Consider the following 27,061-nt stretch of genomic DNA (forward strand, 5'->3'; position numbering starts at 1 on the left):
CGTCCTCTGGAGAGACGGGAAGGAGGGGGCGGCGGGCGGCCGGGGGGGTGCGGGGCAGGGGGGTCCGTAGGGGCTGTGGGGTGCACACAGCAGCGGGCCCCCGGAGTGGGGGTTTTGCATGGGGCGCCCCCGGGAGCGGGGCGAGGGGCTCGCGGGGTGCCCCCTCCGCACGCCCGGGGCGGGTGGGTGCCGGGAGGGAGGAGAGGCGTGAGGGGTCCCGGGGGAGCGGTGAGGGCGCCCCGCACCCTGCAGCGGGATGGGCTCCCCCGGCCGGGCCGGCAGCGCCTTCCCCCTGCACCGCCTGGTCTGGGATAACGACTACCGGCGGCTGGACCGGGAGCTGCGGGACGAGGTAACCGGGATGGCCGGGCGGGGGGTAGAGCTGTGCCGCGGGACCCGGTGCCCGCCGCGCTTCCCGGGGAGGGGGGCACCTCGCCGGTGCGATCGCGGCGCTTCCTTCTCCTTCCCGGTGCGTTTGTGGCCGCGGGAGCGGTGTGAGAGGTGCGGGAGCGGTGTGAGAGGTGCGGGAGCGGTGTGAGAGGTGCGGGAGCGGTGTGAGAGGTGCGGGAATGCACATTTTTTGTTGTGTGAGATGCTCGACGCTGACTCCTTGTCCGTAAAGCTGCGCTCAGAGCGTCCGAGCGCGGGTTGCAGCATAGCTCTTTGGGAAGTATTAGGATTATCGTTGAAACGGATCAGGAAGAGCAGGTATGAGGGATATTAGGTGTTTGGTTTTTTTTTTTTTCTGTGCCAGAAGAGCAATAAATACCGCTCACCTTAATGGGAAATCAACGTGCAGCAAAGGTGGCTGCTGCTGGAGAGTAAACCAGCCTCTAGCTCGCTGAGGAGCAGCAGCTCTTACGGCTTCACTGCTGGCCAAGTCACTGGGAGCAGCGTTTTTATACTGGCTGGAACGTTTTCAGCATCTCTGGTAAAAAAAATGGATCATTGTTTCAGGCTGCAGAGTAGAAAAATACAAAGCTGTTCCCTCTCCGGGATGGCTAAGTGGGAAGTCGTAGTGACGTAAGGATGTGGTCGGAAAAGCTGTGGCGTAGCTGGAGCAGCAGACATCCTTGCCGAGATGCTGCGTGAACGCGCTGGCGTTCACCAGTGCGGGGTACGGTTTGGAGAAGCACATGGATTACATTATCCCTGGCACCACAAGTGTGCGAGCCAGAGATCAGCCGTGCCACCTCCTGACTAGTGACTGCCATCTGCAAGTCTAACGGTACACCATGATTTACTAATCCTTGCTTAGAGCATGCTCCTGTCCTGTTTTAGGAGAATCTTTGGAATGCAGTTACTTTTTATCCAATTCATGCGATCCTGTTCCTTAACCTTACTGGCACGTTGCTTCCGTGTGTTTATTTCCGTTTCAATCACGTTCTCGCCTGTGAAAGTTTGGCACTAAATAAGGATCATTCTGCTTCTCGTTAGTCTGAGACTGCAGCTCACACCTGTGGGGTGCTAATTCCTCAAACACTTGGTGGTGTAAGGAAATGAGCAGCGTGTTGGGATGGAGTATGTCTGTCTCTTCCTGTATCTGCTTTTGAACAGCTTCTTTTTTTTAAAGCATTCCAAAGATACGTTTCCTCCTGCTTCCTTGGGATAAGCTTCTTGCTGCCGGACGGGTGTGTGAGGGAATCAAAAGCCACATGCCAGCTGCACTTGGTATGGCAAACGGCGGGTTGGTGTGTGGTTACCAGTTAACAGCAGCAAAGACAACTGGGAGGGACGCCCGAGAGTCCTCTACCTATCAGTGCAGTAGGCGTTGGAGTTGTAGGAAGTGGGGAAGCAAATTCATTAGTATCCCACCACAGAAGTGAGAAGAGAATGCTTTAAAACGAAGCTTTCCCTACTCTGTGTGGGAATCTTTCCAACCTAATGCTGTCAGATAACCGTGTTAACTTGCATAATAACTTTCCTTTCTTATTCTGCTATTGACTTTCCCCTTTTCCTTTAGTTATAGATGCTCTTCTGTTTCAAATCTCTAAGCTAATAGTGAAAAATATGTAAGGTATGGGTATGTTGTGCTTGCATGTTTTGGATATTTATGCCTGTGTAGTTCTTTTTCTTTTTTTAGTGACTTGTACCAAATGCACTCACTCTTCATTGTGCTGTGTGTGTCAGTCAAATGGATGCTTTGTGAAATACCATTTGCTTCTATACTTTCAAAAAGTGCTAAACAAAATGTGTTGTATGGCCTGTTACTTTTTTTTTTTTTTTCCCCTCCCTTCTCCCCCTTTTTGTGTTGTATAATGTTAAACCCTCTATTGATCTCCCAGGCTGTTGACTGTCTGTGGTGCAGTGCACACAGACTAGAACTCCTGTCCTCTCCGGAGAGAGACCCCTTCTGAAGGGAGACAGATGGGGAAATAATTACAGAAAAAGAAATGAGGAGCATCAACAAGAGCTCAGTCGTGTCGTACAGCGATATCGGTTCTGACCACGTTGATTTTCTAGGCCCTGTTCTGCTTCTCTCTTTATTTCAGTGGGGAAGTAAGATTGCACTGTACAGAGAGCAGAAGGGCAGCACAGTCGTGTTTGAAAACCGAGTCGACTGTGCACCAAAGTCTGATACGCGTGGGAATACCTCGGGAATATTGACTCCTGGATTACTGCTGACAAGCTTTGTTTATATAAACTCTTCTCACTGTGCTCTGATTAGTTGCCCTTGATGGGACAGCTGCAGCATTATTTCTCTCTCGGATACTCAACAGGATGTTGATCAGCGTGATCCACGAGGCCGGACCTTGTTGCACCTTGCTGTTTCCTTGGGTTACATAGAATCTGCCAAAGTCCTTCTCCAACACAAGGCAGACGTAACTAAAGAGAACGCGCAGGGATGGACAGGTAAAGATAAGGTGGAAAACGGCAGTCACGTGTAATCCTTTTCCATTCCAGGTGTTGTATTTTGGCTGCTTTTACGTTCTGTGTTTTGCTCAGAGAGCAAACTGAGACTAGCTCGTGTTTGAATCTCTTTCAGTTTTACATGAGGCTGTGAGCACAGGAGATCCAGAGATGGTCCAGATGATTCTGCAGCATCGGGACTACCAGCAGACCTCTATGACACTTGGAGGAGTTCCCGAATTACTCCAAAAGATCAACGAGGTAATTATTTAGTTTAAACCTCATATTCTTTAGTGCTGTGGGAGATGGAGACTGTTTCCTTGACTTTACTTTGAAATCCTTAGTCATGAACTCCAACATTGAAGGCTGAATCTTGAAAGTGTTACTTCTTCTATACTAAAATAAGGAAAAATAGCTCATCAGAAAACAGCAGTTGTAGACCAGTGTCTTCTATGTTCGTTAGCTTCGATTTCATTTTTTTAACGTTCGTTTATTGTGTCTCAAGTTCTGTTCTTTGTTTTTTGTTTTCCTTTATCTAAAATGTTCACAAGAAATGCTGTACTGAATGTTAGATTGAAACTATTTTGTGAAGTATTCATAAAGTATTTTCCTTCTCCAGACTCCTGACTTTTATGTGGAAATGAAGTGGGAGTTCACTAGCTGGGGTAAGAGTCCTGGTCATCGTTACCTCTTCTCAACTGTAGACAGTCTTGCTTATGTACAGATGTCACAAAAGATGTGCAGAGGAATACCAGCTCCCCAGAATGCTTATCTCTTCATCTCTCAAAATAGCCTCGTATATTTTTGTTGCACAATTATTCTTTGTTTCCTGTTTATTTGGTTGGTTCGTTGTTTTGCTTGTTTGTTAATGGAGAGTTTAGCCATCGTTGGAATTGCTGAAGACAGATGTTGTTTGTCTGTCTCTGGCTATCGATGGCTAAGACAGTAACACTTGTCTCATGCATAGATGCACAGACTCCTTGGAAAGTACCTGCTTTTCCTTCAAGGGAATGAGTGCTAGGCTTTACAGTTGACTTAGTTTTCTGAACAGCTAGCTATTAGACTGCTAGAAGATGAGTTTTCTGCCATTCCACATTTTTTAGTCTTAACTAATGTCTTCTTCCTTGTCATGTTCATCTTTAATTTAAAGTTGGTGGGGTTTTTTCCCTAAGCTGATTGTTCTTCAAGCCGAAGAAGATCAGTATCTCACCTCTTCTGGAATGATGATCATAGTACTGAGCAATCCTGTACCAGGGATATAGCTTCTGCTTGAGTTCAGACTTCTTGTGTGCTTGGTCTCTTGACATTTTCTGTTTATGTTTTTCTCATTTTTCTTTCACAGTCCCACTGGTTTCTAGAGTTTGTCCAAGTGACGTCTGCCGCATCTGGAAAAGTGGTGCCAAGCTGCGTGTTGATATCACCTTACTGGGCTTTGAAAATATGAGCTGGGAGAGAGGAAGGCGTAGTTTAATTTTCAAGGGGGAAGGTAAATATTTTGACATGTTTGCACCATTGATCACCAAATACTTTGTCAGCCACAAAGAGAAACCCCAATTTTGTTCAAAAATACCTGCTGAGGCTGAGTACTGAATTTTAAAAGTTTTACATGTATATTCCATGAGTGTCTTACGGAGATACGGTTTTGTGGTTTAACATAAGGGCTCAATTTCTTTGCTGTGAGTAAATCTAAGGTCAAAATTTGGTAATAGGGCTAAAATTTTGACTTCAGTCTCTTACTTACTTTTCCCCTTTCTGTTCTCCTGCCCCCCAAACAAAAAAGAGTCTTAGATGCAGCTCCAAATTTGATTTCAGCTGAGAGCAAAATACAGTGAATTAACGTCCACCCTGATTTGATACACAGTATATTCTTATTTTTTTTGTTCTGGAATACTGTTGCTAAGGATTTTTTAGACTGAGATGTACCTTTTCCAACAGATACTGGAGGTTGGGCAGAACTAATTGAGATCAATCATGACGATAAGTTTGTTACAACGGAGCGTTTTGAGATTTCACAACACATGAAACGTTTGACGTTGGGATCTATGACACCAAAAAGGAAAGATGTGGAAAGACGCCTTACATCCCCCATTATTAATACGTGCCTTGATACAAAAAATATTGCTTTTGAAAGGTAAAGTACAAAGTTTCTCACAACAAATAAACACTTCAAGATTATGGATGTTCACACTTGAAATAAAGCTTTCAAGACAAACTCTCAAAACCCTGATAATAGAAACTTGTCAGGCTAGATCTGAAATTACTTTAAACTTTACATACCATCGGGTAAAGAAATTGGGCTTGGTCAGCTTGCCACTGTTATTTGGCAAAAAGTCTCCAGTTGAAAGAACTGATTTGCAGAAAACTTCCAATTTATCCTATTAGTGAGATCAGTGTTAATGTCTCATTACAAGTTTACATTCTGCCCAAATCCATATGTCTAGTGCTGAAACTAATGGTCAAGAACTTGCATCTTGTAGCTAAGTAAGTCAAATCTCAATATATATTAATACTTTAAATAAAAATACCTATATAATATGTCTTTCCACAGACATGTTTGTCTTCCTCATTTACTACACGTGTTTATCCAGCATCTGTCAGCTTATTTCAAAAAATCCTTTTTATGAAGCTCCTTTTGGAGTGCTCTGTGGTGCAGTAAGCCACCCCCGTGATCATACAAAAGTGTTTTCAAAGAGAGGTGTATCATTCTAGTGTTTTTCTCCTGAATATTTAGTATTTTTTCAAAGATGCCCAGAATTAGTCCCTGTGATGTTCACTGAGCCTTGGTAACTGCAGCATCTATGCACCCAGAAACTAAGATTTCCTAGACAGAAGCATTCCTGCCATCCAGTTCCCCAAACTGCAGTGACAAGTTGCTTCTGAAATGAAACTGTGTTAAAAGCTGCCATGCCCAGGCTGTCAAACAAAATAATTCAGTAAGTTTTTAGGCTGTCGCCTTCCTCTGTGTCTCTGTCTCTCTCTCTGAGCCTCTGGGCTTTGGCCATGGGCTGAATAAGGACAGACACAGCATGACTTCCTCAGCCCTCCTGTGATATGTGGGGGCAGATTAACCTGTGCTTTTGTCTGGGGTTAAACCCAAATAACCTGTCAAATGTTTAGAAACAACTTTAGAAAAATGACCTGGGGATTGTGTAGAAATGCAGCTGTGGAGACACTTGTGGTGTTTGCTTTTTGTCAGAACCATGTCTGGATTCTGGGTGTGGAGGACGGAGAAAGCAGAAGGTGTCAATGGCTATGAAGCAAAGGTAAAGCCCATTCTCTTCTATTCAGAGGTCTTGTAGCTAATGGAAGTGTGATTGTGTTTTGCCTTTATTTCTTGAATATTTCAGGTCTTAAACTTGCCATCAAGAGCTTTATTTTGTTGCCAGCAGGACTGGGCAGGAGTGAGGAACTTCAAGGCTGCCAAGTTTGTGGGAGGAATGGTGCCTGTATGCAGGAACATCAGCAGGGGCTTTAGAGGAGAAAGAGGGTCAAAGCATTTCAGGAGAAGAGGGGCAAAAGATTCGGCATAACTGCTAGAACTCCCTTCCATCCAAAAACTGGAATTTAACTCGAATATTGTCATTCTTTCACTGTTTAGAAGACGAGGAACCTGTTGATGAAGTTCCTCGAGCACTCTCTAGTAACAGGATCGCAAGGAAGTAACAGCCTCCTGCTGCCTGCCATGAGTTGTGTCAGGAATTCAAGTCGTGAAGGATTGCTGGGAAACTAAAGGTCCTGGCCGTGCTCGTGACTCCTGCCGCTGCTTAGATTTGTTCCATGTGACACTGGTTTTGTCTTCTGTTCCACTTCAGTGAAATAGTTTTGAAAATGGCTTTACAGCCTTACTGTGTTAGGATTTAGAGTTAAGAATCGCCAGAAGTAACTTCCCTAGATGCTATGTCTACTCCAGGCTTTGGAATTTGTGCAATAAACTGCACCTTGTAATTTCATTTAACAGAAGAATAAATGCTGAATAGCTTTCTACATTTATATGAAGGTTTTTCTGGTAAGACTGCAGGACTATTCAGGTGGACATGGGGTTCATTAGTGTTCCTGCAGAATTAAACTACCACTAAATTTCATTTGGAAGGTCTTAGGAGTGCCTTCTGTTCAGAAGTAGTGTTTTCTGACTTTCCTTCCCCGTTCTCTCCTAAAATCTCTGTCCAGGTGGGGATTCTTACTGGCAAGCTTGGAAATGCCTGTCTGGTTTCGAGGTTGGTTTAGTTAGTTACAAAGCTATTTAGAAGTGTGTAAATCCACTTTCTGATGGCTTGGTTGAAAGGCTGACTTCTGCTGCTGTCAAAGTCGGTGACCAAACTCCTTTGCTGTTCTTTTGGCGCAGGATGCGTGCGAGGTTGGTGCTGTCTGGAGATACTGTGGTGTGTGACTTGCAGTATTTCTTATTTTATCCACTTGCCCAGCAGGTGGTATGTAGTTTCAGCCTTAGCATAGGTCTGTCAAGAATATATTATGTAGGATTTCCGTTATACCAAAGCAAATTTAAAAAAAAAAAATTCCAAGTGCAGCATTTCCTGTTGATCACCAGTATGTAAAAGATTAAGATATTTTTCAGTGAGAGGCAGATCCATGCTGCTTTATTCTGTCTTTGGATTTGTGTATGTGGTGTTTTACTAGAGAGAACTCTCTTTTTTTTTTTTTTTTTTTTAACCTGTGATGCTTTTTTCGTTTTGTCCTTGCACTTTTTTTAAAGGTATACATTGCAAACAATGTGAATGTGGTCACGAAAATCCGAACGGAACATTTAACAGAAGAGGAGAAGAAAAGATATAAAGGTAGTTTTCCTACAGGATAACTGGAAACAAGTAGAACTTTTTGGCACTCTGATGCCTTCTCTGTGTGACAGCAGAAGAGCTGTGCAGATAAGACAAGGGAAAGGCTTTTCTTGCTGACTTTGCCCCACTTTACTGGTGGTTTGTGTGTCTGAGGTAGCTCATTACTTGGCTCCTCACCTGCACAGGAACCAGTATTTGTCCTAGCTGTGCTTAGAGGAAAGAAGAGCCCTTCAAAACTGTTGGAAGTTCATTGACAGTTTTAAAAGGCTGCACGTTTCCATGCTTTTTGCTGCTCTGGAATGTATTCACGCCTTTACTTCGCTTTGGCCGTGGTTCAAAGATTCATGTAGGCTTTGTTTGCTGGGACTTTTTGGTCTGGTCCATTCATTTCTTCTAGTATTTAAACTAGAGTAAAGGGTGACCAGCCAGTAACCTCGTATGGAAACGCTGCCTTTCCTTGGCCTGCCTGGGAGCCCAGGAGGAGAGGCACTGTGGAGAGTGATGGAAACCACTGAAAATCTGTGACACTGTCACCTTCAGGTCTTGGGCTTGCCTGGTAAAGCCTGCAGGACATGTGAACGGCTCGCTTCGCTTTGGGTTAGAAGCCTTGCGTGTTAGCCTGGTGTCTACCTAAATTTTACTGCTCATTAATAGTCATGGCTATTTGGTTTTTTTTCCCTCCTGTTATCTGAAGCTGACAGGAACCCCCTGGAATCATTTCTGGGTACAGTGGAGCATGAGTATGGTGCTCAGGTGAGTGTCTTTGACGTCCAAACAGGTCACTGCAGCACAGAGATCTGTGCCAACAGGAATTCTGGGTGTGTGGAATCACCTTTTTGTTTCCTTAGTTTGGCAGCAATTTTGATGATGAGGTTTACATTTTCCCTGAGGATGTTTTTGTTTGTTTTAAGCCCTCAAATGTTCCGTGTGAATAGCAGGTGCTTTCTTCTGAACGCTCTTATGAAAAAGATGTAGAATCTGTTAGCATGGCAAGAGCTGGGGTGTGAGCAGTGGCAGTAAATCTGAGCAAGCACAGATCTTAGTGGCAACCCACCAGTAATCTGGGAGGACATGTCCACAGACCTGCAGGAGCCTCAGGTGGGAGGCGGTGCTTGCATGCTGATCGTCAGACAAAAATGAAATGTATTGGTAATGATTTTGATATGGCTTTAGAAACTCCCTTGCATCTGTGAATACTTAAATAGGAGATTTTTTTAAACAGTAGATTTGCCAACTGCTGGCTCTGTATCAGGTGGTGTTCCAGATCTTACATGAATCTAGAGAGATTTTTGTTTCAAATAACGCCCTCAAAGTTTGGCCTTTGCTAAAGGGTTCGGAGCCTAGGAAAGTTGTGGCTTGTGTGTGCATTTCTGGTTGCTTTTTAGCTTTAAAGTGTTTAAGTAGATTTTTCCTGTCTCTAAAATCCTTGGAGTTTTTTAACCTCAGTAGAAAGCAGTTTAAATGTGTGTGCTTGTATTAATGATTGTGTCACTGGTGTCTAAAACAGAGGATGAGTTACTTCACAAGAGGTAACTTCAAAGTTTCTTGCAGTAGCCACTGTCGATTTGTTTATTACTGTTGGGGTTTTTTTTTCCCCCCTCTCTTTCCTTACAGAGTACAACCAAGACAACAGAGTATGCCGCAAGTAACAACCCTACTGCGATTACTCTGGAAGAATACTTTGACCCAGAATTTGATTTGAAAGGTAGAGACATAGGAAGACCGAAAGAAGTCACCATTCGAACGCAGAAGTGAGAAATAAAATTTTAACTATTTCCAGTTTGTCTCTTCCCAGTCATCTAAGCTCTGGGAACCGTTTTTGCAAACAGCCAGTGTGGTTTTCCCTCTGCTTTCAAAATTAATCAAAAGAGACATCTCGAAGTATTCAGCTATAGTCTAATTCTTCTTCCACTAGGTTAAAGAAAACATTTGGACTTGTGCTGTGGCTTGTTAGTGACCTCCTCTGCTTTGCCTTTGGTCTGACCAGGCATGGGGTTTTGTTTCTCAGAGCAGTACCTGTTCTGACTCTTGGAAATTTATGAAGCAGGTGACAATGCTGTGGATTCTGCTTTGCATCCATTTTATCAACTGTAAACTTAGGATGTTTTTATGCAACTTTGTCTTTAAGATTTAAAGCGACCTTGTGGATGAGTGAAGAGTTTCCCTTGTCTCTGATGGAACAAGTCACTCCGATCATCGATCTGATGGCCAGAACTAGTGCTCATTTTGCCAGGCTTAGGGATTTCATCACGCTGGAATTTCCACCAGGATTTCCTGTCAAAATTGGTAATATTTAGCAATTTTTATTGTAGCATCTTCTTCATTTCCATTCTTTCTACTGGTTTTCCAGCATATACTTACAAAAACCATGTTAGTTTTTTACTACTCATCTCTAGAACTGAGAACCCAGACGGTCATTGAATCCAAATTCTGAATGACTAGAGTATAATTTTAAAGACTATCATTTCAGGAAGAATGAGCCCTTCCCTCTTAGCTTTAATGCCTTAGATTTGTCAAATCTTATTGTAAAATAAGAGATTTAGAGAGAGAGTGAGAAGGACTAAGGGTAACTTCTTGGTGAAGTGGGTTTCTATATATTTTGTCATTACGAGGTGCTGCTTGTGGAATATATTCAATAAATATGTAAAGTTTGATGTGGCTGTAGGGGTGGAAGTGAATGAGAAAGTTCTCTTTCTGACAGAAATCTTGTACTCTTTCTTATAGAAATTCCCCTGTTTCATGTGCTGAATGCCCGAATTACGTTTGAAAATGTCAATGGCTGCAGGACAGCTGAGAAAACATCATCGCAAATGGGTGGAGGTGCTCAGTGTGACTCGGGTAAGGAGTGGAAAGATGCAGCAGTCGCATCTTTTCACGTTTCTGCCAGTGGAATGCACAGAAGAGAGGGATGGGTTAACTGCAGAGAATGAAACGTTCCCAGGTGAGAGGATGCTGTAATGCATTACAGCTCGAGCTGGAGCGTGTGATACTGACTCTACTGACCCGTTCTGCCCCTTCCATGCCTGCCAGACTGAGTAAACTGAAGTCTAGCAAGCTTTCCCAAGTATTTTGAGGTCTAAGCTCTGGTGCCAAGCTATTGCTATGGGAAGTGGAATGCAAAATTGCTGTAAGTGACACCTGAGCCTGCATGCTCTTTCAGAAAGAGTAGTTTATGTTTGAGCAGAGTGCTCATGCCTGCATATATCAGTGATATTCTGTCCTGTGAGCTGTTGCAGACCCATTCATTGGGAATAACCTCAGAAGAGCCACTCTAGTGTTTATCTTTTGCAATATTTTTTCTTCCCATCTGGTTTTGTCGGAGTTCAGCCACCTTAGGGCTCTGCTACACACTGGTTCTATTTGAATAACTTTGTATAACTTGCCAGCATCCTAAACAAAGACTCTGCATTCTGTCTTACTGCTGTGCTTGTTTGCCACAGAAGTCTTTGAGAACCCATTGGTGTATTCAGCCAGGTGGTTTAGATGAATTTTTTGAGTTAACTTAATCATGCATAAACATTCATCAGAATTTTTTAACTCACAACTTGTAAAAATACATAATGCCATGTTTGTAACTACATTTGGCTTCTGTAGGTGTTAATTTTGAGGTTGACCAGTCCGTGTTTGAGATCCCCAAATCTTACCACGTCCAAGATGACGGCAGGAACATACACGTGCAGGATGAAGATAATGAGATCATGCAGTTTGCTATTCAGCAGAGTTTGTTGGAATCGGGGGGAAATAAAGTAAGTGTGCTGTAATCTGTGCAGTGTAGATCTGACAGTTTTGACAAGGACTGTGCAGCGATAGCTGCACCTCTGAATTAAACCAATGCAGGACCTACTTTTCTAAGAACCTCAGAAGAGAAAAATACAGTAATGTGTTTCAAAGAAGAAATGAGAGTGATTTAAGAGTTACCTTTCAGATAAAGGTTACTTTATCTGAAAAGTAACTCTTTCAGATAAGGTACCTTTCAGATAAAGCACTGCAGAGCTGTTAACTGCTGTGGAATTGTCTGTCTTTCCCCATTTCTAGGAAGTGGGAGTGCATTCCAATGGAGCAGTCGCATATTCACAGGACTTCAATATACAGTATCAGAGGTAACTAATTTTTTTCACATCAAGCCATGCAGGGTCAGAGCAAAAACGCTTCCAACAGTGGTGTGAAGCAATTTTACCTGGGTTTTTTTGCGTATGTAGATAGCAGATGCACAGAACTCAAGGTCTCTTTTCTTGTGCTTCTCCTAACTTCTACTTTTCCAAGAAGCAAGGACTCTAAACTGGACCTCCCTGGCTTATATAGTGTAGCTCTTCAGCTCAGCTGTGGAACTGGTCTGTGCACGTAACAGATACTTTACCCAACAAATAAACAGCCCTTCTGTTCTGCTCTTAAAACTGTGAATTCAGTCTCCCTGGCTGGAGCGTTTGTTTATTAGGTGCTGCACGCTTCAGGGTAGCTCTTTCTTTTCAAAATCATTATGTAATCCTTAAAAACTTAGCAACATATATATAATGAGAATACGCTCTGGTATCTGTGGGATCTTCCCGCAATTAAGTGCGAAGAAATCTTTGTGCACACAGAGAACTTTGTCCTCTGGGATCTTTTATACGTAGAAAATCATGTTACCTTTAAACTAGGCAAGAATGCTTTTGTAAGTCCATTGAAAATTTAACTGTTAGTCTGTATGAAAAATGCTGAGGAACCTTCAAAGAACAGGTTTTACATTGGGAATTTTACGGATGTTAGAGCAACTGCTCTTTTATCCTGAAAACTTGTTTTCTGCGCTCTGGGGAGAGATTTTCAGGTTTTACAGCTAGAAAACAGTTGCTAGGAAGGATCACTGCAGGAGACATGAAACAGGCTCCGTCTCTTACTTCTCGATGTCATTTTTCTCCTCCAGGGCGCTGCAGGAGAGCTATCTAACAAGCTCAGGTAACTCACACTGCAGCACCCCTGGTGAACCTTCCAGCTTTGAAAAGGACTTGCAGCTTGCCATGGAGTTGTCTGTCCGAGAGCAGGAGGAACGGGAGAAGCAGCGTCGTGAAGAGGAAGATGCAGAGCTTCAGCAAGTTCTACAGCTTTCTCTTGTGGAAAAATAACTCCTTAGCAATCTCCTGAATTAAGGATGATCAAATCTGCATGAAACTGAAGGCTTTCAGAGCTGTCAGTCTGAAGACCGCTCCTGGATTGCTTAAGTAAACATTTCACCTGCCTTCTTAGTTGGCATCATCACCTACAAAAAGCTGATTTATTTTTGCTTGAGGGAGTTTCAGGTCATGGACTCTGCGTTTGGCTCCCCAACCATGCAGTCTTAGCTTTGAAGGATAAGTTTTCATCTAAACGTATTTATTTGAAGAGCAGATGGAAATTTTTGCTTAGCATCAGGATACAGGGTTGCAGTTAAGCTTGAAAACTTGATTTGTGGGGAGTTCAGGAGGGAAACTTCATTACTTACCAAAGAAATACTCATCTGCTTAGTAATTTCTGAATAATTCAAAGCCATTGTCTGTTTCCTCCAGCTGTTACCTGGAAGAGCATCTATATGCATATACACTCATAGAGTAGTTCTTGATGCTGACGGTGTCCCATGCTGACAGATGTTTTCTGTTAGTTTTATGTGTGATTCTCTCTTCTGTAGTTACTGAGATTTTATCATGTGCTCCTGCTTCAGAGGGATAATTTTATACTTGAACGAACAGCTAATCCAAGCTCAAGATTAAACTAGTGCTTTCTGAAAAAGGACAAAACAAGTAGCCAGTAAAACTCTCGATCCTAAAATGGGACCATCTGTCTAATAAAGTAGCAGTTTTTGCAGTGATTCAAAACCAGCTAGTTCCCATAGTCAGAGGGCAGCAAGAAAATAAGGGATAGGTACAGGTGCTTCTTGCCATCACTTGGTGCGTGTGCGTGTGCCTGTGTGTGGGTGCTAAATTCAACTAGAGGAGAATTCAGGTGAAATTTTAATGTGTACTTATTGGAAGATAAGTTTTAATTCTGTCATCTGAAAGGGAAACGCGTGTTGCTTTTTAAAACTCAAATGCTCATCCTTCACGTGAATGCATATATTTTTTTATCTGAATATTTTTATTGATTTTAAAACAAGCCAGTATGACTACACTCGTAAAAATGGTGGTGTAACGATTCACAGGTGTGTTTTAACCAGCCTTCCTCAGGTCTTTCGCCATACGATGTGTTTGTAGCTATTTTATCTGCACTTCTGTCAGCGTTTACAGTACTCACACTCTGACTCCCAAGTGCACTCCACCAGTACACAGTGTACATCCACGGGAAAGCCTTACACCAGTTAAATGTGAACAATATTCCTGTGCTCTGGCTGGCAGAAGTGCGGAGAACCGATGGTACATACGATCTGATCGTGCTACCTACTCCTGCACTTGTTCCTTGGGGCAAAACAGGGCAGTTCTGGGTGACCAGCTATTGACCAGTATAAAATCACTGTAAAATGGACTTGATCATAACCAGTGAGATGGTTGGTAACTTGGAGCCCTATTTTAAACCAATAATCCATTGTTCTACATAGCAAATGATTAAAATTCCCTCAGTGTACGCTAGAACTGGTATATCTGCACCGTTTCTGTTTAACAATACAGCTTGCATCCCTGAATAGCTTATTTGGTGTTTGCAGGAATGTTGACTCGCTTGCACAGTGGCGGTGGTCTATGTTGGAATTGCATCTTTCTTTGCAAAGGGGATTACTGTGACTTTCACAGTTCAGAGAAAAAAAAAAAAGGGAATAAGCTTTGCATTGAGCTCTTAACAAAGTTGTGAGGTAGGAGATGAACTGTGGATTTTTCCTCCAGCGGAAACAAAGAGTGCTGTTGCCTTTATAAAACCATCTGTCTGACGTTGCTTTTTTTCCTGTTATGCGTTTCAGAGGTTACAAGGAGGTGGTGGGGGGGGGAATATATTTTTTTCAAACCAACTTGTTCCGTTTCTCACATTGTAAACTGAAGACTGTTGAGCAGCTTCAGTTCAAGTTCTGTTATGCTCCTGCTTAGTCTGAGACTAAAAAAATTTGGGTGATTTTTTTTTTTTTTCTTTCTGTGACATTTGCATCATTTCATCTAAACTAGAAGACTCAGCTTCCCTGAAACAGGTGCTGCTTTCTTAAACGCTAGCTTACACCTTACGCTGTATGGGTAAGAAGTATCCTCTGTGTGCTGGAAGAAAAAACAAGAACTCTGCACAATGTTACACTAGACACCAGTATTTTTTTCTAACATAGCAAGTGGAGTCTCTTTACTAATACTAATTATCTTTTTCTGCCTGTTTTTGCATTGTTGTACATTGACATTATCCATGAAACTGTCACAGATAGTTCTGGCTTAGTCTGAAAAAGACACATAATCCCTGGAAACCTTTTCTAATGTTTTTTCAGCCAAGCTTTGAGCCTCCCTGTTTTGAAAACGGGGCTTGGTACAACACAGACAGTTCCAAGGTGGTGACGGGGGGTTGGTGGTAGGATTTCAGTGCTCTCCATCAGTGTCTGCTTGTGCCTCTGTGCGAGGAACGGAGAGGAGAAGGTCAGCAGAGGGTTGTGTAGGATGTTTAATATCGCTGAGACTGCTGCATAAATCTGAGTCCAACTTCTCTTTCCAAGGAAGCTTGAGGCTGTGTAGGAAGGCCTGGTAAGGCTCAGAGTTACAACCACCCATTGTTTGTTGAAAAACCATCACAAATATGTAAATGGCACAACTTAAAGTTCTTGGAACTGACAATGCTTCCAGTGTTGGTGCTGTATCTGTTCCTGAAAGTGAGAGTGAGGATGCACAGAACCACACTTACAGGATAAGCTTTCATTTTCTGTTTACTGTTAACGTTTCCCTGCCAACCAACAGCCACGAAAACAGGCGTGAAGCATCCCACTGCTGTCCTGCCCCGTGAAAAAAGGGAGTGAGAACCGTGAGATTATCAGCGGTGGGAAAGGGGACTGCCTCAGCCCTTCGACAGCTACAGCTGAGTCACCAACAAACAGAACCTAATGAAGAAATAAGGGAGTCCTGGATTGTTTACTTAGCTTTTTATTTGTACAAAGAGACAGAGCAGGGAGCGAAAAACGAATGCAAACAAGAACGCTGCTCCCGGGAACTCCGCGCTGTAGCTGGAAGCTACACCATCCACCCCCCCGTGAACAGCACAGAGCTACGGGCCAAGTCTTACACCAGATGAAGGAACAAGAAAGAAAACTCAGTGACACAGAACTCAGTGATCAAAAAACGGATCAGAAAGCAACAGACCAGTGTTACCTTGCTTCCACACCCACGTTTCACTCAGATTAGTAACTAGACCTGCTCTAGGCCAGCCTCCTACGGTCACTTTACTAATAGAGCAGCAGCAAAGAAAATCCCTCGTTGCAATGAGAGCGGTCAGCGTCCTTTCAAACAAACTGAACAGAAAACACATCAGATGCAGCCCAAGGTTTTAGAAATCAGGTCAACATGATCGTTCTGGAAGTTAAGTTTTAAAACGCTAAATAAATTACTAGCCAAAACACCCCTATGTTAAATACCAAAGGAATACTTAATAAGCAAAATCCAGTTACTACTCATTGCAGTGCAAAACAAAAATAGCAGCATCCATATGCAAGTGTGATTTCAGTGTAAACACTTGAATTTATTACTGAAAACACAGAGACCAGGTCTGTCAGGAGCTTAAACACAACAAACTTCCAGAGAGCCTGAGCCCAGCAGCCTCAAGCACCTGCCTGGCTTGCGGCCTTTTGGAGGCTCCGATTTCCAGAGTGAAAGCAACAACATCAGGAATGACAAGCCCGTGCCCAAACAGCTATGCCAGGGTCTGCTCCTGCGTCGGTGTTTCTGCTCAGAGGTGCCAGCCACCGCCGCGGCAGTTGCTGAGCTTTTGCCTTCGGACTATTTTTGAAGGCTGCACTACGAACCCTGGAGACTCGGCGTTCAAGCCAGGAGCTCAATTAATCAGAAAGCAAAACGAGATGCGGCATAATGGAGTGCAGGGACCTGCTCGGCAGACAGCGGTGTTGGCAGTCCGGCCGTGATCTCGTGCCGACCCAGGATGGTTCCCGGGCACCCATGGGATCGGGCATGGCCGGTCGCGCTCCCCGCAGCCCCCCGAGGCTCTGGGGGCACAGACAACCGGGGGATGCTCTCGAGCACATCACGTCACATCAGCCTGGCTGCGTTTTGGGAGGAAGGCGCCTTGCTGCAGACCCTGCTCGGACCCCACCGGCTCCGCCGCAGAAGCGCTCCCGGGAGCTGCAGGAGCCAGTTCGCCGAGGGCTGGGGTGTGATTTCCAACACCCGGCCATGCTGCCGGCGAAAGCGACGTCACGATGGAGCCACGCGACGCTGCGGGGGCGAAGAGCCGCGCACACGACACCGGGGCATCCGCCGTCGCTGGCAGGAGAGGCGGCGGGACGGGCGGGTGCCAGGCGGGAGAACCGGGTGGCACCGGCCGCGCTTGCCCGCGCCGGGCCCGGCGGGTCCCGCTCCGCTACCGCCGCCGGACGGGCTTGTAGACGCAGACGGCCATGAGGATGATGGTGAGCAGGAGGGCGCTGAGGATGCTGCCCAGCAGCACTGCGGGAGGAGGGAGCGCGACAGGTTAGGATCGGAATGCCCTCCCCGAGGCGCTTCCCCCATTAGCTTTAAAAAAGAAATTAACAATTAAAAAGCGGATAATGAAAACTAAGCAAAAAGGCGCCCCCGTATTCGCAACCCGCCCCTTACCCAGGTTCTGCTTCTGCAGCACGGCGTAGGGCCGGCTGCGCTCCGCCGGGCCGGGGGCCAGCAGGGCCAGCGCCGCCAGCGCCCACCCCCGCACCGCCGCCAGCGCCCACCCCCGCACCGCCGCCAGCGCCATCGCCGCTCCCGGCACGGCCCCGCCGCCGCCCCCCGGCCTTTGTGCGCCCGGCCCGGCCCTTCCTCTTCCTGCCGCCCCGCCCCGGGCACGGCCCGCCCCGCCGGGCGCCGGCAGCGCCGGGACGGACGTTCCGGGAGCCGCGGGGACGGTCCGGGCGGCGCTGAGCCCGGGGGTCGCTCCGGCCGCGGGGGGGAGAGCCGGGTGCCCGCCCCGGGCGTCCCTGCACCCCCGTGTCCCCCCCGAGCCTCGTGTCCCCCCCAGCCCCGTGTGTTCCCCCGGCCCCGTGTGTTCCCCCAGCCCCGTGTGTCGTCCCCAGTCCCGTGTCCCCAGCCCCGTGTTCTCCCCCCCGAGCCTCGTGTCCCCGCCAGCCCCGTGTCCCCCCCAGCCCAGTGACACCTCCCTCAGCCCCGTGTACCCCCAGCTCTCAGCTGTGCTCCGCTATTCTGTTCTGCATCACCGTGATGGAGAGCGGCAGCTGCCCAGAGGGGACGGTGAGGGTCGGCGTCCTGATCTCCTTTGCCTGATCTCCTAACAATTGGTATCAGCTTTATTTTCCACGTCACTCACGCCACGGCTAAAGGCATGCACTGCTCGTGCCGGGCAGGTTGGCACAGCGAGGGCACGCGTGTCGGTAAGCAAGGCGCGCCCGCGCTGGGCGGCCATCCCTCTGCAGCGGCACTCGCCGCTGTGCCTCCGTCGCCACGGGCAGTCGGGGTTCACCTCCAAACCACAGGAGTGGGGCCCCTTCGCTCCCAGCCCACGGGACTGAGTGGTGGGTCCCGTTCTCCTCGCCGCAGATCAGAGGTTTTCCTGCCCGCGGCGAGAGCGGGCTCCGGTCTGGCACCACGTGCTGGTGGCACCGCTTCCGCTGAGATGCTCGGACACGATGAGAGCCGGCGGTTGGGAGCTGCCATCAGCACGTGCAGCTGCTGGGGGAGATGTGAGGGGCCGGTTGTGGTGAGGAAGGTGATGGCAGCTTCTCTTCTGCCTGCCCCGCTGCTTTTGCTGGGGCAGGAGCAGGAAGCCGGAGCAGTCTCTGTGTCTCCTGGGCGTGCCGCTGGGCTACAGGACAGGTGCCATGCACACCGCCTCTGCTCGGGGCTCTCGGGTCGTTTTCTCCGGCCGGATGCAGACGGCGAGGCGCTGGAGGGTGTAAGCAGGCAAAGAAAAAGGGCAATGGGTTTCCTTCCCACACCGGGGCCCGGTGCCACGTGCAGGGCTGCCTGCCCCGGTGTGCCAAAGCCGTCCCCACTGCGATCTCGCTCGTTGCAGGGCTGGGCTGTGTCAGCCTGCAGCAGGCAGCAGCGGGCAGGAGGTGTCCCAAAAATGGACTGAGAGGAGGGGTGGCAGCTGGGGACAGTCTCCTGCCTCCAGGGCTGTGCTGATGTAGCCCCGCTGCCTCCTGGCCCAGCCAAAACCACAGCTTCAGAAACATGGCTTCGAACGAGCAGGCCACGGAGCCGCGCTCCTCCGAGCCCTTTTCCAAGCAGCTCTCCAGGTGGGATTGAATCACCACGTGAACAAAGATGCTGAGGATGCATCAGCCATCTGCCCAGCTCCCCAGCCCTGGTCTCGGGCTAACCCGAGCAGGGGCCCCTGCCCACCCCCAGCCCATGCGGGGCCGTGGAATCGCCTGCCCCACTCCTGACCTGCTTGAGAGACCCTGGCGTCCAGACGAGCTTGTACACCATGTAGAAGGGGATGCAGATGAAGGACGATGCTCCTATGAGGTACCCCACCGAGACGCTCCACTCGGGGTACTGGTAGTCAAAGAGTGTCAGAGGCGGCTGGTCCAGCAGGGAGCTGACAACTATGAACTGGGAGGAACGAAGCGGAGCCCATTAGGGGAGGATGCTCCTGGGGCCGGGCCGCAGCAGGACATCCCCGCTGCCACTCACAAGCAGGCACAGGGTGGCAGCAGGGCTGTACCGCCCACAAAACCCACGTGCACGCAACTCGGGTGGCCAGGAAAGCTCTTTCGTGGCAGCTGGGCATCCCTGGCACACCAGCACCATTGGCTTCCCACGGAGAGCAGGTCAGTGGCGACAACCCCCAGCCCCAGCACTGGCGCCCGTAGGTTAACAGCGCCGTGTCCCGCTGCCACCGCTGCGTTCCTGACCGGCGTGGACACTGTGGCGACGTTTCCCAGGCTGCCACCCCTCACCAGGTGTGGGCCGGGAGGTCTGTGTCTACCAAACCCCGCCGAGACGGGCACCTGCGAAGGCTGCACGTCCCCACGCTGGAACGAACTCATTTGCTGCCTGCTTTGATTAGACGCTTCTCTCTTAATAACCTGGGCAAAGCGCTTAGAGCCGTAATTAATCCTCACAAGGCCTCTTCTCCTGCAGATCTGGCGAGATTAGACCCCTCTGCCTCTGGCAGATGGCAGCCTTTGAAGTGCCAGGGAGTGCGTTTCAAAGGGGACGGATCCAGCCCGGCGCCCAGCACCGCAGTGCCATCAGAGGCGTACCCATGGCCCTGCCAGCGCGAGCATGGGACGCTGCAAACCAGGAGGGTGAAATGAGGTGCGCTTGCACCCGTGTGAGCACCCAGCTGCTGGCTCCCAGCTTCACCCTGGGGCTGCAAAGAGGCTGGAAAACGCACTTCCAGCTCCTCTTCCTGGTGAAACCCCCTGTCCCAGGGGCTGCGGGCAGCTTGTTGGTGCCCGTGGCTGGAGCAGCAGCATGAGGGGCTGGCATGAGGTCCTGCAGCCCCGGCCAGGACCCTGGGCCACCCTCCCAGCAGCTTGTGCACTCCAGGAAAGCCAGAGGGGTGTAACCAGCAGCTCAGGCATGCGGGGAGCTGGGCAGCAGCAGCCACCGGTGACGGGAGAGCAGCTGCCCTGCGGGGTGTCGACACCCCAGTCTTTAACTGGGGCTGTAGATACTCACAGCTAACAGGGCAGGGCTGATGGCAACCCAGCACACCTTCCAGAACACCCCCGGGGTGAAGCCCAGCATGGCTTTCACATCGTGGGAGAACCTCTGGATCCCTGCGGAGGAGAGAGAGCCGTCACGGCCCTGGAGAGCCGCAGAGGACGTGGGCACAGGTTGATTTACAGTCACGCGGGCATGACCCCCTCTGTGCCCCATCCCAGCCTTGCCAGGAGTCACACACGTGTTTCTGCCCCCAAACCCCCAGGCATTTACTCACGTGCATAAGGTTAAACACCCACGTAGGTGCCCGCGGGACGTTTTTCCGTAACAGAGGCAGTTTCTTACCATAAAACCAGGAGACAGCTATGGTTTCCAGTAGCACCACTGCCAGGATCGAGCAGCCAGCACCGAACTCCTCCAGCAGCTTCACCACGTAGGCTCCCCCCTGGAACAGCACCGGGGAGGGGAGGGCGGCTGCAGACCCCGCCGGGACGCGGAGCAGGACTTTGGCAAAGTCCCGCACCAGGAGTTGTCGGAGACAGGAGTGGGCATGTGGTGGGGATGGGAGCGGAGCGGTGCCCGGTGGTACTCACGTAGGTGAGGGTGCTCAGGGAGCCCAGGAAGCAGACTGTGATGAGGCCAAGGACGAAGAGCTCCCGTCGCCCGGCCAGGACCTGGGGGTACTCGTCCATCACGGCTGTGATCACGGCCTCCAGACCCCCAAACTGCAAAGGAAACACCGGTGAGAGATGGAGAAATGAGTGGTGGGGCCAGTCCTGCTCTCAGAGAAAACCTGCTCCCCCTAAAGCCCCCCTCTGCCCGTGAGCAGAGTGTGGACATCCCATCCCATCCCCTCCCTCCGGGGTGACTGTCCCCTCCGACGCGCTTTGGGGGAGGCCAGCTCAGACCCACCGGAGACGATGGCTGCTCGGCTGTGCCGTCGCGCTCCGTGGCGTTCCCTACCGTACTGTCCAGCCCCAGCGTTATCATCATCAGGAAGAATATGATGGCGAAGAAGGTGGATCCCACCATGTTGGCGATCGCTTCAGGGTAGGTGATAAAAAGGAGGCTCGGCCCTAGGAGGGGACACTGGTTTGGTTTGCCATTCCCCAGCTGCTCTGGCACAGCCCTGGGTGCCGCTGGCAACACGTGGGGATGATGCCCCAAAGCCAGGGTGGTCATGCCTGGCCTGGCTGAGATACCGGGGCCGGACACCTCGCTGTGCTCCCAGGAACCGCTCCCGGGCAGAAGCCCCCACACCCTGGCAGCCCCCAGGGACAACCATCACCCTGGCACCCCTCAGCTGCAATGGGCACCCGGAGCCCTGGGGCACCTGGGCACCGCAGGGCTGGGACGGGGCGGTCACGCTGGAGGGAGGTGAACCTTTGTCTCTCGCGACGTCCTCCACCTCCACGTCCCTCATCTCGGCCATGTAGCCCAGCACGGTGAAGATGACGAAGCCGGAGAGGAAGCTGGTGAGGCAGTTCACCGCACTGGTGACGAGCGCATCCCTGGAAGGCAGAAAGTGGGGAGATGTGTCCCTGCCACAGAGACCCCCCCTCTCGCCCCGGCTCGGCTGCTCCGGTCGCCCGAACCCCCACTGCTTCCCTCCCCTGGCTCCACACACCAAAACCATCAGTAAAATGGGGAAAGATGCTCAGCCTGCGGCCATGGGGTGCAGCAGCCATCAGGATGCAGCTCCGCTGCAGCCGTGCCTGGCACAGCCCCTGTGCCCGCAGGGACCTGCAACCACATCCCGCAGCGGGAGCTCACCGGTAGCAGTTGTTGTGGAAATGGTTGTAACTGGCCAGAGCAAGGAGGACACCGAAACCAGGGCCCAAGGAGAAGAAAATCTGCGCGGCAGCATCAACCCAAACCTGGCAGGAGAAGAAACGGGCAGGCTGGAGAAGGAGCAGGGGGTCCCCGGGGCTGGGATGGGGCTGGGAGGTGCCCCACGGCATGCCCACCCCACAGCGTGCCCACCCCACGGCTCAGAGATGGGGTCCTTGTTGGCACATGCTGCCAGACCTTCAAGACCATCCAGTTCCAACCCCCCTGCCATGGGCAGGGACACCCTCCACTACACCAGGTTGCCCAAAGCCCCATCCAACCTGGCCTTGAACACTTCCAGGGATGGGGCAGCCACAGCTTCTCTGGGCAACCTGTGCCAGTGCCTCACCACTCTCATTGGAAAAAAATTTCCACCCCGGGGTCCTGCAGCAGCCGAATCAAGCAACAACCTCCAAGCTCCCCCGCACCCGGAGTGGGGGCGAAGTCAAGGGAAGCCCTGAGACCACCATGCCCACTCCTTCCCGGGCAGGTTTGGAGCTGGCAGCACAGCCCTGATTAATGAGAATTCTCAAGTGCTGCCTGGTAATTACCCACAGGAAGCCCATTGTCAGGCCGGGGCGAGAACACGGCACAAACAGAACCCAGCGGCAATGAGATGGGTGATTCAATTATAGATTTACATTTCCAAGAGCCTGTCCAGGGCGTCTTGTTTCTGTAGGAACAAGGGCCCCATCGTCCTGCAGTGCCAGACCCGTGGGCAGGGGGGGGTGTGTGTCCCAGGGAGGGGTCTGGGTGCTGCCATCCCTGGGGCGGGGGGCAGCCAGAGCCGGGGCGGCGTGTCCTGCCGCACACTCACCGCGGTGCTCAGGAGTTTGCCCCAGTCCGGGCGCAGGTAGAAGACGACCCCTCTCCAGGCGCCAGGCAGGGTGGCACCCCGAACCAGGAGGATGAGGAGGACGACGTAGGGCAGTGTGGCCGTCACCCACACCACCTGGGGAGAAGCAGCCATCAGCCCACGGCACCCCCAGAGCTCCTTCACTGGGCACCCAAACTGCCCGTGTCAGGCACGGCTGGCTCGCTTGTGGCTGCCCAGGGTAGCCAAGGTGCAGGGGGTGGGCAGGAGGCGATATCTCATGTTTAAGCAGCCAGGTGGGCTGCAAGACCTCACCAGGGCTCGGTCCCTCTTGCCTGGCCCTGGCCATGGTGGGGATGCTGCGTGCCAAGCTGCCAGCCCCCACGTGCCCAGGGCTCTGGCACATCCGTGCCAGGGCAGGGCTGGCATCAGAGCTCTCTTACCTTCCCAGAGGTTTTCACCCCTTTCCACAGGCTGAAGTAGACGATGGTGAAGATGAGGAAGAGGCAGAGGAGCAGCTGCCAGTGGATCCCACCTATGTCATACAGACCTCCAGACTTCTGGATCTCCAGGACCTTCCTCCTGTGGGCAGGGACCCCCGTGGCCAGGGAGGGTGTCTCAAGCCAGAGACTTGGGGCTGTCTCCCCAAGAGCATCCCCGCACGAGATCCTGCTCCCAGGCACCCCAGTTCTGCTCCCAGGCACCCCAGTCCTGCTCCCTGCCCAGCAGACCCAAGTGCCTCCAAGGGGATGTGCCCCAGCTCAAACACAGCGTCCACCTACGTGCACTTACGTATAAAACTCTTCGGCGGGGGACCTGGAGAAGTTGGTCCAGGTCACGTTGCTCCTCCCGAAGTAGTTGGTGCAGTCGGGCGTGTTCCAGGGGTTGTTGCAGCTCGCCCAGGGCAGCGTGCCCGAGAAGGACGAGTAGAAGTAGTAGAGAGCCCAGGCGATGATGGTGTTGTAGTAGAAGGAGACGTAGAGGCCGATGATGCAAATGGCAAAGCCGATGCCTGGGCACAGAGAGGGGCAGACTTGGCAGCCTGTGCCCCTCTGGCCCCTCGCCATCCCCCGGGACGTGGCCACGGGACCCTGCACCGCCGCGCACAGCCGCGCTCACCAGTGGTGGCCGGGGGCTGGGGGGGTCTTACCTTTAAAGATGGGGCAGATGCGCTTCCAGATGGGGATGGCGCCCGTCCTGTGGAACTGCCCCAGGGCCAGCTCCATGTAGAAGAGGGGCACCCCTCCGAAAACAGCCATCAGCGTGTACGGGATGAGGAAGGCTCCTGCGGGGCGAGGAGCAGAGCGGTGGTGAGCGCTGCGGCCCCGCTCCGGCCGGGGAGCACGGGCAGGGGGTGGGGGGCTGCCGCGGGGACGTGTCGCGCAGCAGCTCGGATGAGGGCTTTGGACCCCTGTTTGCAAAGACACTTTGCAAATGATCCGCTCAGAGGGGCTCACGGGTGCGAGGACCCCGCTCGGTGTCCCCGCTCCCCGGCGGCTGTCAGTCCCCGCCGGTGTCCCAACCTTCACCGCGGAGGGACCGTTTGGCCGGGACGGTACCAAGAGCAATAGAAACCATCAGGGCGCAGGGGATGGGGCCACCTCTCAGGTCTAGAAGAGTTTTGGAGAAAATCCCACTGAATATGCATGGTCACCCCGAGACACAAGTAATTAACGCTGTAATCTGCATTATTCATAACGACGTCGTCGGCACCAGGGCTGCACTCGTACTCCGTGGAGGTTTTGGAACTGGAGCTGCTCTCTGCGCTCGCCGGAATAGCCCTGCTGGGATTAGTTAATTTAACCCCCACGGCTCCTCTCTCCAGGAGCCCCCCACGCACTCCGGTCTCAACCCCTCAAGGGTTTCTCTTCCAGGAGCAGCTCCAGCTGCTGGGTGAGCCCACCACCGCCTGGACCACGCTGCCCTGGCCAAGAGCTGCTCTTGGCACCCCTCGCCCTCCTGCGTGCGTGGCGGCTGGGGAAGGCGCCTGCCGGAACCGCACCGAGGAAGGGTGGCTCAAGTTTGCTCCTGGTCCCGCAGGGGTAAATCACAAGCAACTGTGCTTCAGCGTGGGCACCTGGGACCCACAGTTTAGCCTTGAGTATGGTACTAATTATCTCCTTGTAATTTTCCCAAGCAGTAGAGGATGTTACTCCAACGCCGACTTTGGCAATTAAATCCACTGTGCGTTTGCAAACAGCACGAAATTTTCATTCCTCATTTTTAATTTCCAGGCACGGGGTTTTTCTACCCTGCTCCATTTAAAGCAATTTATTTAGATGTCATATACTCGAGGTTTTTTCCTTTGTGGAGCTTTTCCATCTCAACTTTCTGTTGATCCCTCACAGGAGCGAAGAGCCGGAGCCCTGTGCGGTGCGGGGCTGCGCATCCCGGGGAGCCGGGGCTGCTCCGCGGGGTCCAGGCTGCCGGGTGCTGCTCCCGAGGATTATTTCAAAGCACGAGCCGTCGGAAAGGCTTGCTTTCACAAAGCCACGAGATCATAAAGGGCACAAACCTCCCACCCCAAATTTGCAGATTCTTCACCCTTTTACGCAGTTTGGACCATGCTGGTTGTCTCTTTGTGCTAAGGCACCTCTAACCATGCTGGGGAAGGAGGGAATGAGTCCGAGGAAGGAGATGGAGGAGGATTTTGTACGAAGAAAGACACAGAAGGGAAAAGAGACAGATGTCAGGAGAAGTTGGGTCGATCTCTAAACTGCCCTATCCAGAGAGGAGCAGCTAGAGACAAAGAAAGAAAGGAAACAGCGAGTTTTTCAGCACCTGAAAGATGAAAACCAGACCTCTTTTCTCCAAAAGGAGACTGAAATGAGGATAGCGGTGTCCTTACCCCCTCCGTTTTGGTAGCAGATGTAAGGGAACCGCCAGACGTTGCCCAGATCGACAGCGAATCCGATGACCGAGAGGAGGAAATCCATTTTTTTGCTCCACTTGTCCCTGGGGTGGGTTTGGGGCCCCGGGGGCGCGGGGCTGGCGACGGGCACCAGGCAGGGCTGCTCTGCCATCCTGCCTGCCCTGGCAAATCCTGCAGGATTCAGGCTGAGTAACTTGGGGACGGGAAAGATTTTTTTCCGTTGCTGATGACAGATCCGAGGAGGGGAGGGTCAGGCTGGCTGCGCTTCCCCACCTCCCGCGCCAAACCCCCACCACCGAGAGCCGCCGGCGGAGAAACCCACCCCCTGATCAAAGGCAGGAGGGGGGAGAGCAGTTTTCCGAGCGCTGGGCTGAGACGCGGGGACCAGCCTCACCGCGCGGGTGTCCGTCCCCTCGGCTCCCCGGGTCTGCACCCCGGCGGGGGCGTTTTGGGATTGGGTGGGCAAAGTGGAACCGTATCTGCACACGGGGGTGGTGCTCCTTCCTTCTGACAAATAGTTCTTTCTTTCTCCTTGGTGTGTTTTCCGAAGGAGACGACCGCTCGTTCTTGCAGGGGAAACTCTGCGGAGTGAGTGGGGCCTGGAAATGCCCCCGGGCTGGGGGGCATGATCTCGACCGGTGCCCACCCTGAGCCCACCGGACCCCCGTGGGCTGGGAGCATCTCCGTGTGGTGCCGGGAGCTGCCATCCCACATCGCCCCGGCTGTCCCGGTGGGCTCGCTGGGTGTCTCTGCAGCCCAGGGCTGCGAGTTGTTGCAAATAAGCCACTGAAAGCGAAATAACTTTTGCAGCTCAGATGCGATCGGGGCGGGGATGGCGGCGTACCGAAAGCCATCGCGCTCTTTTTTTTTTGACTATTTAACAGCAAATTTCATTGCAAGTGAAATGTGCCGGTGCAGGTTTACAGCCCGGGCAGGTCCCTGTGTCTCGTCCCTGGCCACGACATGGGGGCTGGTGCCGAGCGAGCCCCTGCCAGGGGCCAGTGAGTGCTCCCAGGGTCCTGGGGTGCTCCAGCACCCGCTTTTCCAGGTACCCTCCTCTGTAATTAACGGAAACTACAGAAGAGATCAAACTGGGAACTGCGGTTCTTAGGGCCACCGTTCGTGGGTTGCTGTGACAACGTGACGCAGCTGCCCGGCGTCTGCCCGG

The 27,061-nt window shown here is 51.0% G+C and overlaps 3 protein-coding genes across 3 annotated transcripts; 1 reads left to right on the forward strand and 2 right to left on the reverse strand.

Moving 5' to 3' along the window:
- Positions 1-244: 244 nt before the first annotated feature.
- On the forward strand, positions 245-14,479 carry ANKRD13A (ankyrin repeat domain 13A). Its single transcript, XM_086623271.1, has 15 exons — positions 245-352; positions 2,721-2,853; positions 2,987-3,111; positions 3,470-3,515; positions 4,193-4,336; positions 4,786-4,981; positions 6,047-6,113; positions 7,562-7,643; positions 8,338-8,396; positions 9,258-9,394; positions 9,772-9,929; positions 10,368-10,481; positions 11,238-11,389; positions 11,679-11,743; positions 12,544-14,479. Exons 1-15 carry the CDS (start codon positions 257-259, stop codon positions 12,740-12,742), a joined length of 1,773 nt encoding a protein of 590 aa, XP_086479397.1. The 5' UTR covers positions 245-256; the 3' UTR covers positions 12,743-14,479.
- A 2,653-nt stretch (positions 14,480-17,132) lies between these two features.
- C19H12orf76 (chromosome 19 C12orf76 homolog) lies at positions 17,133-17,501 on the reverse strand. The gene is made up of 2 exons (XM_086623745.1): positions 17,369-17,501; positions 17,133-17,218 (listed from the first exon to the last, which is right to left on the reverse strand). The coding sequence occupies exons 1-2, from the start codon at positions 17,499-17,501 to the stop codon at positions 17,133-17,135; spliced, it is 219 nt and encodes a 72-aa protein (XP_086479871.1).
- A 1,062-nt stretch (positions 17,502-18,563) lies between these two features.
- On the reverse strand, positions 18,564-26,044 carry LOC104383429 (sodium-dependent serotonin transporter). Its single transcript, XM_086623240.1, has 13 exons — positions 25,870-26,044; positions 24,172-24,306; positions 23,814-24,033; positions 23,465-23,603; positions 23,025-23,159; positions 22,151-22,254; positions 21,761-21,888; positions 21,341-21,453; positions 20,971-21,102; positions 20,723-20,822; positions 20,393-20,493; positions 19,151-19,318; positions 18,564-18,644 (listed from the first exon to the last, which is right to left on the reverse strand). The coding sequence occupies exons 1-13, from the start codon at positions 26,042-26,044 to the stop codon at positions 18,564-18,566; spliced, it is 1,731 nt and encodes a 576-aa protein (XP_086479366.1).
- Between the last annotated feature and the right edge of the window lie 1,017 nt (positions 26,045-27,061).

This window comes from Tauraco erythrolophus, chromosome 19 (assembly GCF_009769465.1).
Source record: "Tauraco erythrolophus isolate bTauEry1 chromosome 19, bTauEry1.pri, whole genome shotgun sequence".
Classification (NCBI taxonomy): domain Eukaryota; kingdom Metazoa; phylum Chordata; class Aves; order Musophagiformes; family Musophagidae; genus Tauraco; species Tauraco erythrolophus.

Excerpts from the sequence above, each read along its gene's own strand:
- LOC104383429 (XM_086623240.1), bottom strand. The coding sequence starts at position 26,044 with ATGGCAGAGCAGCCCTGCCTGGTGCCCGTCGCCAGCCCCGCGCCCCCG. Across the intron at positions 24,034-24,171 it reads CATCTGCCCCATCTTTAAAG|GCATCGGCTTTGCCATTTGC; the intron begins GTAAGACCCCCC and ends CTCTGTGCCCAG. Across the intron at positions 23,160-23,464 it reads GGGTGAAAACCTCTGGGAAG|GTGGTGTGGGTGACGGCCAC; the intron begins GTAAGAGAGCTC and ends GCTTCTCCCCAG.
- C19H12orf76 (XM_086623745.1), bottom strand. The coding sequence starts at position 17,501 with ATGGCGCTGGCGGCGGTGCGGGGGTGGGCGCTGGCGGCGGTGCGGGGG. Across the intron at positions 17,219-17,368 it reads GCTGCAGAAGCAGAACCTGG|TGCTGCTGGGCAGCATCCTC; the intron begins GTAAGGGGCGGG and ends CTCCTCCCGCAG.
- ANKRD13A (XM_086623271.1), top strand. The coding sequence starts at position 257 with ATGGGCTCCCCCGGCCGGGCCGGCAGCGCCTTCCCCCTGCACCGCCTG. Across the intron at positions 6,114-7,561 it reads TCAATGGCTATGAAGCAAAG|GTATACATTGCAAACAATGT; the intron begins GTAAAGCCCATT and ends CTTTTTTTAAAG. Across the intron at positions 7,644-8,337 it reads GGAGAAGAAAAGATATAAAG|CTGACAGGAACCCCCTGGAA; the intron begins GTAGTTTTCCTA and ends TGTTATCTGAAG.